The sequence below is a fragment of the Lissotriton vulgaris genome, chromosome 1_1 (assembly GCF_964263255.1).
Source record: "Lissotriton vulgaris chromosome 1_1, aLisVul1.2, whole genome shotgun sequence".
Taxonomy (NCBI): Eukaryota; Metazoa; Chordata; class Amphibia; order Caudata; family Salamandridae; genus Lissotriton; species Lissotriton vulgaris.
The window spans coordinates 1,193,566,878-1,193,579,573 of NC_141685.1; the positions used below are offsets into that span (position 1 = coordinate 1,193,566,878).

At 46.3% G+C, this 12,696-nt stretch overlaps 1 protein-coding gene across 1 annotated transcript in view; it reads left to right on the plus strand.

Annotated features, from left to right (window-relative positions):
- The window catches only part of LOC147748891 (myomegalin-like), a 1,575,921-nt gene that overhangs the window by 1,177,231 nt on the left and 385,994 nt on the right, over positions 1-12,696 (plus strand). Inside the window, exon 27 of the mRNA XM_086928761.1 lies at positions 7,008-7,243. Within this exon, the coding sequence (XP_086784887.1) occupies positions 7,008-7,243 (236 nt within the window). The remainder of the gene's footprint in view (positions 1-7,007; positions 7,244-12,696) is intronic.

Below are 12,696 nucleotides of genomic sequence, written 5' to 3' on the forward strand. Positions count from 1 at the left end.
CATGTAATTTTGGTATATTAGCAGATGGAATGATCAGGGACCAAATAATTGTTAATATGAGAAACAAAAAAAAAACACAAGAGCAGTTGTGGTTCTTGGGTAATCCGAATAATTTACATGACACCATAGCTGCAGCTAAAGCGTTCGACCAGTCTGAAAGGTGGATGAAGAGTATTGAGAATGTGAACTCCAAAGGTGATAAAGGTAGTAAAAATACTGACGAAGTATAAGCTGTAAGTAATTCCAATAAAGTTACGCATATGGGAAAAAGTGGTGATAAAAATATAGTATTCTATAGGTGTGGTTGCTCCACCCATGTTGCTTCCTTCAAGTGTTGCCCAGCCATAGGAAAAGAATGTATCAAATGCGGTATATTTGGGCATTTTCCCAGGCTATGTAAGGATGACAGGAAGAGAACAAGTAACAAAGGAAGAGGTTTTCCCTCAAAGAATAGTGAAGTCCTTTGTGTGAGGTGTGCTCAACTTCCTGATGATGACTCCTCAAATGAGAAGGCTATTGTTGTATCCGTTGTCAATGTTTGTGCTCTTGAAGGAGAGGTTTTGAACTACCCAAAGTGTGTTGTTTGTTTCTTGAACGAAGATCTGGAACTCATGGCAGATTCTGGGTTCCTGTGGTCGATTGTCGCTGAGTGTTATTTCAATGAGAAATTTAGTAATACTATGTCCACCAAAGATCTATGCCCTTCTGATATCATTGCTCAGAGTTTTGATGGCTCAACCATTGGTTTTATGGGATATATTGCATCTGATGTCAGGTTCAAAGAGAGAACTGCCTTCATAAAATTGTATGTTGGAAAAAAAGGAGTGAACATGTTAGGGTGGAGAGACCAATGGAGATTGGGGATTATTCTCAACCCTAGCAGTAAATAACCTGTCATGGTAGTGAGGACAGGGCTGATGTCAAACTCATAGAAAGAGAATTTCCTGAAGTTTTCTCTGAAAGTTTAGGTAAACTCAAAGGTTTTACCCATTTGATAAGACTCAAGCAGGGATCATTCCCTGTCAGACAAAAACTCAGGAATGTTCCAATTAATGTAAGAGAGGAGGTAGGGAAAGCTTTAAATGAGATGTTAGAAGGGAGTGTTATTGAAGAAGTGGAATCATCGGAATGGGTTTCTCCGATTGTCTTGGCAGGCAAACCCGATAAATTGTTGAGATAATGTATTGATCTTAGAGCTTTGAATGCTAACATTCTGGTTGACTGCCATCCATTGCCGAATATCAACAAGGTGGTAAGCATGCTCGGGGTGCCACAATCTTCTCCACCCTCGATCTTCGATCCCCACACCATCAGATAGAACTAGCGAAGGAGTCACGCCACATGACAGCTTTCATTACACCCCAAGGATTATTTCAATTTAAAACAATGCAATTTGGTTTAGCGTCAGCAGTTTCCATTTTCCTGAGGTCAATGTGTCATCTTTTTAAGGACATGCATACGTTTGGAAAGTGTTTTCAGGATAACAGTCTTATATTCTCACCAGATAAGAAAACACACACCGATCATCTCAGGAATGTGTGTAATATGCTCAAGGAATATGGGTTAACTCTTAAAAAGAGTAAATGAAAATTATATAAAGACTCTGTTGAATATTTAGGACACACTTTGTCCAAAGAGGGCGTAATACCAAAAAAGTCTCTCATTGATACTGTAGGAGAGTAGGGTCTGCAATCCTATGATCACCCAGATTTTTTGCTTTTGTTTCACTGGTTTACGACTTTCTCTGGCTGTGGGCCTGCCAATCAGACCCACAGCCTAGCTGTTCTCTCACTAAATTGACATGTGTACCTTAGGTGCATTATCCAATTGGTACTGGGCCACCTTATCAGACCCTGTAACTCAGGGCATAGGTGTACCCAGGGCCTACCAGGGGCTGAAGCATGTATTATGCCACCCCTGGATGGCCATCTAAAACTGACACAACTGGCTGCACGACAGCTGGGGCAAGGTGGTGTAATCACCCTTTGCTTTAGATATAGTATACCTATATCTAACCCTAAAAATGGACACACAGATTCCTATCAGTCACTCCTATGGCAGGCCTTGACAATCCTGAAGGCAGAGTGCTTGGAATCATGTGAAATGGTGCTCTGGCATGTGCTGAGCCCGTTTGCAGCTTGCGGAACCAAGTCCTAATAGCTGTTCCATGATAACGCATACCATATACTCTTAAGTGCATTATAATCCTCGCGGTTAAATGCTATCTTTGGTATTGCTTTATCAAAACATGTCGAGTAAGGTGTCATACGAATTGGAATACTAACCCCTCGCCAATTCTGGCGACGGGGTTAGCATTCCACCCTTCTAGAGGGACACGACATGTATGTAACTGTGAACCCCGGTTAAAGTTAACTGAAGCCTCAGCTCCACAAAATGGATGCTGCCACCACAGACACGAGTCTGACCTCCTGCTGCTGGGAGTCCTTCCAGCGAGGAGAGCTTGGACAAAGGGTTTCCTGTCAGGGGCGCTGCTAGCACCATCCCAGACAGGGTTTTGTGTATCCTGGGTAGGCAGGGCTTTACAGGAAGGTGACTGCAAGTGGCACCCTGGTGCTCACTACGCATCTGCCGGCTAGAACCAGTTCCAGGGGCACACCAGCCCCTGACCTGGGGAAAGTCCGGCATGGGAGAGGGGTGTAACCACCCCCCTTCCTGGTCCCACCCCTAGGGCAGGACCTAGTCGCGTACCCACCCCTTTCTTTAGGATAAAGGCAGGAGCGGGGACCCTTCCAAATTAGATCATCTTTGAATGAAGAAACTACTTTCTACGAAAGGAACTCTCGACTTCTTCTCAAGATTTCTCCCTTGTGGCTAAGGAGTAGTCACCCTGCATCCGCAAGCACCATCTAAGAACTCTGCGGTTTGCTACACGTCCTTCCTCAGGAATCCGACCGACCAGCACAACGAGACCCGGCTTCCCTGGCACCTCTGACCTCTACCTACCTCTACAGCTAAGCTGAGAATCGTAGGTGCGACGAGACCTCGAGGGACCGGCCATCATCAGAACTGCACAACTTCTATCCAGCACGACCGCCGAGGGATCCTCTGGTGAGTGCTTTGGGGTCCGAGAAGCCCCGACCCTGAGCAGCTCCAGCACCGAAGTCCAGCCCCCCAGCATCTCCACGATCTGCGTGGGGCCCTTCTGCGTTTTGGCTGCTCACCGCGTTGTCTGGCTACTAGCCCGCTGGCTTGTGGCCTTCCCGATGACGATCAACGACGACAACACTGCTGGTCTGGTTGCTCCAGACTGGCCCTTGCTCCCTTCCAAAAGAGGAGCACCCCGGACCCTCCTGGTCCACGCCAGACGCCATTTTAGGTCCACCGCGTGGGCTTGAATTTGCCAAGACTTGTTGCCCCAATCCTGGGTCCAGCGACGTCGACAGCATCAACCATCGTGGGACAGCTCGCACCTCCATCCTGGTCGCCAACAACGCCTCCTGGTCCGTGAGACTGCAGAGCCCAGCGTCGCCCACTCACCTGGTCGAGGTGACTTCGCCCGGTGCCATCCTGGTGCCCACACAATCACTGGTTAGTGATTAAGAACTTGGTCCCCTCTGCTTTCAGGTGTCATCCATCTTCGATCCAGGCTTGGATCACTCGAACTATCTTCACTGGTCGCCTGCCAGCAACTTCTTTCTTCAGGCTCCTGGTTCGTCAACGAGGATTCCCGACGTCTTTTCAGACCTATGCAGCTGCAGCCCATGGGCTAGGTAACTTCGGCATTTCGGTGCCCCAGCATAGCCTCACTATCCAAGGGTCCAGATCCACTTTCGTTTTCAGCCTATCTAGTCGGGTTTGCCCGAGAACACTAACTTTGTCTTTACTAGCTCCCATAGACTTTGTCCCGCATCCCGCGTGAGAGTGCACACTCTGCACCCGAGTCCCCTAGGCCTCCTACTAGTAATCTGAAGGTTCAGTAACGTAGTCCTAGCGATTCCAAAGCCTATTAGTACAGTACTTACCTGCTAGTAATTTCGCATTCCACTTTCAGAGTATATGGTTTTTCGTGCCCCTCGGGCATTTGTGTAAATTGTGCAACTTAAAGTATTTTCGTAAGAGTTTTGTTGTGTGCTTAGTACCCTGTCCTCATAAAGAGTACAGGGCTGTTGTGATCTAAATAAGTACACTGTTTATTTTCATAACACTTGTGTGGTGTCCTTTCACTTGGTGTTCAAGGGGTATATGTGATGGTATAACAGCTGGCTTAACGCGCCCTCTAGAGTTTAGCCCGAAGACTGCTCGTATCCACGCTACTAGGATAGCTGGTCTATAAGGTTGACTTACAACCAATCACCATAAGGGTTGTTTGGACTGATACAAAGTGCTCACTAGAATAGTGAACATTATATATCAGGCCAACTTCTCACAGATGCCATTTTGAAAGCACCTGCTCCTGACTGCAAATATATACTTCTTTCCTTTTCAGGGTTATATGAATACTACAGCAAGTTTTTCATGAACTTTGCATCTAAATTGTAACTTTTGAGGGAACTAACAAGGAAAAATGCTGAATTTGTGTGGGGGATAAACAACAAAAAGCTTTCAATAGTATCAAGGTTGAAATGATAGCTGCTCCCACTTTGAAACCTTACTGCATAAGCAAGACTTGTATACTCACTGTAGATGCAAGCCTTCATGACTTAGGATGTGTTTTATCTCAACAAGCGGGTAAGGAGAAGTGGAATGTAGCGTTTGCCTCCTGCACACTCAACCTCACTAAAAGGCGCTACACCGTAATTGAGAGGGAGTTATAAGTCTGTGTCTGTGGAGTGGAGCACTTCCACAAACAAATCTGGGGTGCTTGCTTCATTTTGAGAATGGAGCATAAGCCTTTAGTTTCCATTTTATCTCCTGGAGGGGTTCTCAATGCCACTGCCCGCATAACCAGATTAATTTCTCGTTTGCAGGAATACAGTTACTGTTTATTGTCTGTCAAGACTCCCCTGTAATGCTTGTCAAGTGCGTGAAGATGAGGAAGTTGTTGCTAACGTTGGGGAAATAGTGTCAGGAAAGTTTAGTTCAATCTCTGAAGAGATGTGGAAAAGTGCCATGCGTGATGATGATATATTGTGTAAAGTCTTTGATTACCCCACAAATGGTTGGCCATCCAAAACTGAAATATCAGCTGAGCTTTTCCCTTTTTGGAAAATCTCCAATCAACTAGTTATCGAAGGAGAACTTGTTTTCAGACAAGAGAAATGCATTCCACCTTTGCCTCTTCGTAGTCATATCTTACCTGTAGGTCACGAAAGCCATTTGGGTATGTCATCCATGAAGAGGTTGATCAGGTCTGTGTTCTGGTGGCTTGGTTTAGATAGATTTTTGGGCAGAATCGTGAGGGAATGCCCTGAGTGTGCTAATAGTGAGAAAATGCTAAAAGTGTGATCCTGCTCCCCTCATTCCTGTTCAATGGCCAGACTTTCCTTGGCAAAAGGTAGATTTTGACATTGCAGTTCCTTTTAATGTTTTGCCTCAAGACTGTAAATTTACCTTAGTGATGGTCAATTATCACTCTAAATGGCCCGAAATTACAAGAGCGTCATTGTATTCTTCAAAGAAGTTTTTGCCCGGGAGGGTAACCCTGAGGTTTTCATCACTGATAATGGTGTGCAAATGAAGTCTCATGAGATGGTTGACTTCCTCTAGATTTTTTTATATACGCCATGCCACCACGGCCTTGTACGAACCTCAAGGCAATGGCCAAGTAGAAAGATGTAACAAGCTTCTTAAACAGAGTATTCTGTAGGCACGTAATTTTGGGGCTCAGTGGAAAGACAAGTTAAGAAAAAAGTTATGGCTATACCTTGTAACTCCCCATTCGACCACTGAAGTCTCTCCTTTTCGTTTACTGAAAGGGAGGGAACCCGTTTCCAAGCTGTGCCCTTGGTGGTTTAAAAAAGTTGTAAAGGACCATGGTTCTGTGGTCAACAAAGAAGATGTGGCTCTTAAGGTGGAAGAGAAACAAAAAAAAATGCAAACATCATTATGACTTTCTCATGAGAGTGAAACAACCATCATTCGTGGTTGGTGATTGGGTCTGGATACGCAAGCCAGGTATTTTACTTAAGGGTGAAATTAAATTTGGCAGACCTATCAAAGTTATCAAGTCAATCGCAACAGCATTGTTACTCAAGATGGGAAAATTTGGAATGTCAAAAGAGTAGCCAAATGTGTAAGTGTTTGTTAGTGATTTTTCCTAAGGGGAGAAATGTGTTACATTACATGTGTATTCTTTCTTCTATTTGTCCTTCCCCTTTAATTAACCTGTGTACCTTTGACTCTAGCACCTGCCAAGCAGTTAACTATGATTCCACTTACAACTGGAATCCTATTCATTCTGCTGTTGGCTTTACTCTGAGCAGTACTGTGCCTTATGGAATAAACACCTTACTCATCTATTGGATTGTCCACATCATTCTTCTAAAGTATCCTACACTAAACCCCCATGGTATCCTTTTCTTTATTCCCTTGGTATCACTTACTCCTCCCTGCCGTTCAAGTAGTTTAGTTTATACACATTCTTCATGGATGGCACACACCAATGGAAACTTTGGTAAATCATCCAAAGTTCTATGTTTCGTTGGTGTGCCTAAGGAGTACCCATTTCTGCCACTTTTGCGACACCTGATGAAGATCTACTGGCACTTAACCACATAGGTCCAATTTTCCACAAGGGTAAGTGGATTTGTGTTGGTAAAAACTTGTGATTCCGAAAATTAAAATCTTCATTTTAGAAATGCAAAGCTAACATTTTTGGAACGCATAGGTTTGGAAAACGTAGAGTGGATAAAACTCAAATTGCAAAAATATTGAAACTCCTGGTTTCTTTTTCTTCAGTTGAGATCTTCTATTTTTTATGTTTAGCCTGAAATTAGTAAAATCATGTTGTGTAAATATCAGATCCCTAAATTCAAGATTGTGGTACAACAGATAATGTTCTTGTGGTCAAGCTAATTTAAGTGTCTTTTTTTCGTCAATGTCTTTAGGAAATATGACTCTCTGATCCAGGCGCAAGCCCGTGAACTGTCTTTATTGCGCCTTAAAATAAGAGAAGGGAAAGGCGTGTGCAAAATTCTCAGCCATCATCTTGGTGACATTGTAAAGTCCTTCGAGGAGCTGCTCCGAATGAATGATATTGATTATTATATGGGGCAGAGCTTCCGAGACCAGCTGTCTCAGGGGACCCAGCTTGCAGAGAAGCTGAACAGCAGATTGAGCAGCAGTAAGTAGGACATAGATGGCATCTTCTGTCTCTTCGTACCTCACCTAATCAATTGTTTTGTATTGCAACAATTATAAAGCGCTTCATAACGTATTTTGGGATGGGTAGCACTCTACACTGTGGGAGAGTGTATGATTGGCAGAGTGTGTTTTTATCGTGATCCTATGTGGGAAACGTTTTAGTGTTGTGAAAGCGTGATTGTAGAGGTGCTTTTGTCTTGGGGCACAGTGCAAATTAGGAGGAGGAAGTTTAAGACTAAGAAGTGCAAAACATATGTTTAATTAGCTGGGTATTATAATTTGCTTAGCAGGTCCCTTGTTATGTTTCATAGTTTATGCTGAAGGCAGAGGAAAGGAAAAGTGGCAGGAATTACCTGGTTGGTCTTTGTTATAGGTGAGCCTAGTTAAGGGCGGGTGAGGGCGGTTGGGGGGCTAAAACATATAGAGTCGCTACACAGCACTTTTTAAATGCAGGTGGGCTGCATCTCATGAGCTAAGGAACAAATGCAAGAGTAATCAAACTTGGCAACCTGAGTAGGCACTACACTATCGTTAATCTCTTTGGCAGTAGGACATGAACTTCACGCCCATTGCTCTCTCAACAGGGCACTGTGGACATGAAGGCCACTTCCAAATGCCCCGAGCAGTGACTCTGGATGATCCCATAGCGTAATTCCCTTTCACTGGGAGGTGTACGTTTTGCACCTCTTTAAGAGGAGCAGGAAACGCAAGGTCACCTCACGATTCCTAGACCTGGGTCTATTCACGGCAAAACACCTGATCACCAAAAGATGGAAAGCACCGGTGGCACCCCATGCAGTTGCCTGGCCCGCTTGTTGCTCAACTGGGCCAGGGCAGAGGGGGTGGCTCTACGGAGGGAGGACCTTCTGGGGCTGCGCAAGTTTCCTTTGGATACAGACTGGGGGTTATCGTGGAGGAATTACAGAAGATGGCTGCGTCCACAGTAGACACTCAGGAGGAAACAGGTGCCTCATCGGCCCTAGGGTAACATGCCACTATTGCTTCTGCATCGCCCCACATGGGGTGTCACCCCTAAATCCCTGCTCAACCTGGTGCATCATACGTCCCTACTGGGTGCTAAAAGCTGTTGGTCACCTGATACAGCACTTTACGGACTCAGGTCACAGGCGGTTACCCCTTTCCCTCCGTAAAATTATTTTGTCCTCATTTTGTTGTACCCTCTGCCCACTGTTCAGAGATCACACCACACAAAGACCGGCGCTGTGTTCACAACAAGACGGCAGAATTTACACAAGTGTTCCCTCCCAGATGGCTTGGTGTAACTGATACCCCCATTTCTTCATAATGGAGATATTACCCACCTGCTATCACTGTTATATCCTTCAGCATTGGATTTGCTATTGTATTATCCCTCAGTAGATGGTGTTGGTGATCTTTTATTGTATTGCATTGTTAAAATTGTAAATGACAAAAAGATTTTAAACTAAAAATGAAGTAAATGGAGGATTGCTGAAATACAATATTTGCCTAATGCCATACTGTTTCATAATGGAGGAAGACTGGATTAATCTCAGCTTTGTTGGTCTCACTTTCATTAAATCAGCCACTAAATGGGTATCTATTCTTTCCGTCTCTCCCTTTTACCTCCAATGTTAATGCTTTATTTTTAACTCTTTGTGCATCATTTTGACATTGCTTATGGTGTGCAGGTTTATAAACCCTTTTATTGAATGCTAATAAGGAAACGTGATCACATACCTCTTAGGCCTAAACCTGACCCCATGTACCTATATAGTTGGTTAGTGCTCATAGTCTTGGCTGCAGTGCACAGACACCATACACTGCCTCACTCAAAGGAAATATTTAAAGGGAACTTGGTTGGGGGCTGCAAGGAGCACAACAGAAGGGGCAGAGGTAAAACAAAGAGCACACGCGCATTAAGAAAGCACAAAAAAAGAGTACTAAGTGGAGTTGGAGGAACAAACAATGTTGATAGAGCCCTTCGAGTGAGTGAAAAGACACAAAAAGGTGAGAGAGCGCTAAAGGAAGAGGGAGAGGAAAAAAGAGTGAAAGAGTAAAAAGAGGAGTGCAAAAGGAATTAGAGAGCACAACAAACGAATGAAATTAGTACAATAATGGGTACAAGAACAGAAGGTAAGAGGAGCTGGACAGAAGAGGACGCCAGCGGAGAGGGGACAGAATGAGTGAGGAGGGAGCCTCAAGGCAAGTGAGTCAGGTCCAAAAGTGCCTAAAGTGGTCGGAGGACCAGTCCCAGGTAAATGGTGAGGGGGCTGGGCCTAGGTACCTAGGGTATTTGTGGTAATTGAGCCCGGGCTTGGCCAATTGGAAAACTTCCAAACCCAGATATTTCTGAAAACTTGACATCCTGGTCAGTTCAGTTCAGTTAGCTTTATTCGAAAAGTAAAAACATTTCATAAAAGCATGTACAATATAGTTTTCCAAAAAAAGAAAACATGAATAAAAACAAATACATCAATAGGTTCCATTTTGTAAAAAGTGACATGTGTTGAACAAGGATTAAATCAATAAGATAAATCAACTAATCATTAAGAACAGGGAAGTAAGATGAGTTAATTGAGTGTGGGAATAAATCGGCCACTCAATACATGTCCAGTTCTGGCCATCCAGTGGCTGTTATGTTCTTTTTGGCAATACAACAGAGGATAGGAAGTTCTGGGGTAGAAATCAGTTAAACTCCAAATGGATATAGGGCCATCTCCTAGCTGTGGCTGTCGAGATTGAAGGTATGAGATGACATGTCTGTTCCTGAATTTAACAAGTACCAGATCACCCGCAATATATTTTGGGAGAGGTCCTAACCAACCCACCCTTCTGACGCTAAGTATGGTACCATCAATGTTGGGTGGGAGGGATCTATTTTTAGTTAGCCAAAATACTACCTTGTTTCTTAACTCTAGGTTGTGTTCGCATTTCCCCAGTGGGAGTTCTGGTACACCTGAGAGGACGCACACGAAAGGAGCGGCCTCAGGTGGCAAATTTAGATGTTTAGTTTTTTGTGGCGCATTGTCGCAATTGACCTCTATTCCCTTTTGGAGTGACAATTCTTTGTTTGGCCCTTTTCTAGACTGGGAGCTCCGTGAAGGTGTGACTGCCTTCGAGGGGTTGGAGTTTTTGCTATGTGGGGTTACTGGTTGTTTGTGGATGGTCTTGCTTTGTGTGGTAAGGTTGGGTATTTCTGTGGGGTCTGGACACGGTGGACGAGAGGTACACGGTGGATGATAGGGACCTGCCTTAGTTCTTAAAAGTAGAGAATTTGCCTTGATTGCTTCCTCGACCCCTGAAAGTCTATCCCCTAGGCTGGTCATTTTATCAATTAACGGAGAAATTATTAACAAGTTTTCAAGCGAGGCCAATAAGGAGGCATTAGTAGATACTTTAGATTTTATAATACTAGGAGTATTAGGGAGTGGCGATTTTGTGGTTAGTGTTGGTTGTTTGGCCTGCCTCCCCGTTTTTCGAACCCCATCTCTCTTCCTTTTAGTAGAGGTGGCCTGGGTAGAAGGGACCTGAGTAGCAGCAGCGGAATGTGAGTTTTCCTTTGAGCGTGTTACATATGGGGTAGCCTGTGAGATTTGGGTAGGTTGAGGTGAGCATCTAATCCTAGGGCTAGTTATTGGTATAGTGGAAATGGGAGCGCTAGATTGAAGACCTTCTGATTCCACGGGAGCATATGAGGATCTGCACATATTATTTAATTCCTCCAGTAATGAAATTGCTTGGGTTGTATCGGCAGTCTGTGGAGACAAACAAACACTCGGATGACTATCCATAACTGGCGAGCTCTCGATTCTCTCTAATTCATGGGCAATAGGGAGAACAGAGCTCTTAATGTAGTAATCCATAGTTCCCCTAAGCGAATTACTCTGATTGTCACATTTTCTAATGCCCCCCTTGCAGTTCATAGCGAATCAGCTTTTGATTGTGGACACTGAAGCAATATCACCTCCCCCGGGAGTAGTTCATCAAATCCGCTACTGTAACACTTGGGAGAGACCTGTATGGAAGATGAAGTAAACAAAAGACAAAAGGGAGTTTGTACCTTGGGTCATTTCCCCTCTGTTCTGAAATCGGTTCCAAGGGGGGGTGGCCCGGCCCGACCTCCTCTGGCCTAACATGGCCTTAGATGGTCCCGCCCTTGTCCCGGGCTTCTCCCGGCGCCGACCCGCGCGCGATCCCGCGACGCGGGGGGTAGGCGTGCTTTATTGCGTCTCCTGGTGCGGGTCAGAGCGGCTTCCTGCCGCTATGGACGCTGGGGATTGTAGTTCCCTCTAGGTGATCTCGGCAGCCGTTTTTGCTGGGCTCTCCGATCAGCCCCCACTTCCCCCAACAAAACAAGCAGGGCTCCGGGCTCTCACAGGTGTCCCCCCCGCTCCACCGGGGGTAGGCGTGCTTTATTGCGCCTCCTGGCGCAGGTCAGAGCGGTTTCCTTCCGCTATGGACGCTGGGGATTGTAGTTCCCTCTAGGCGATCTCGGCAGCCGTTTTTGCTGGGCTCTCCGATCAGCCCCCACTTCCCCCAACAAAACAAGCAGGGCTCCGGGCTCTCACAGGTGTGTCCCCCGCTCCACCGGGAGTAGGCGTGCTTTATTGCGCCTCCTGGCGCGGGTCAGAGCGGCTTCCTGCCGCTATGGACGCTGGGGATTGTAGTTCCCTCTAGGCGATCTCGGCCGCCGTTTTTGCTGGGCTCTCCGATCAGCCCCCACTTCCCCCAACAAAACAAGCAGGGCTCCGGGCTCTCACAGGTGTGTCCCCCGCTCCACCGGGAGTAGGCGTGCTTTATTGTGCCTCCTGGCGCGGGTCAGAGCGGATTCCTGCTGCTATGGACGCTGGGGATTGTAGTTCCCTCTAGGCGATCTCGGCCGCCGTTTTTGCTAGGCTCTCCGATCAGCCCCCACTTCCCCCAACAAAACAAGCAGGGCTCCGAGCTCTCACAGGTGTGTCCCCCGCTCCACCGGGGGTAGGCGTGCTTTATTGCGCCTCCTGGCGCAGGTCAGAGCGGCTTCCTGCCGCTATGGACGCTGGGGATTGTAGTTCCCGCTAGGCGATCTCGGCCGCCGTTTTTGTCTGGGCTCTCCAATCAGCCCCCACTTCCCCCAACAAAACAAGCAGGGCTCCGGGCTCTCACAGGTGTGTCCCCCGCTCCACCGGGGGTAGGCATGCTTTATTGCGCCTCCTGGCGTGGGTCAGAGCGGCTTCCTGCCGCTATGGACGCTGGGGATTGTAGTTCCCTCTAGGCGATCTCGGCCGCCGTTTTTGCTGGGCTCTCCGATCAGCCCCCACTTCGCCCAACAAAACAAGCAGGGCTCCGGGCTCTCACAGGTGTGTCCCCCGCTCCACCGGGGGTAGGCGTGCTTTATTGCGCCTTCTGGCGCGGGTCAAAGCGGCTTCCTGCCGCTATGGACGCTGGGGATTGTAGTTCCCTCTAGGCGAT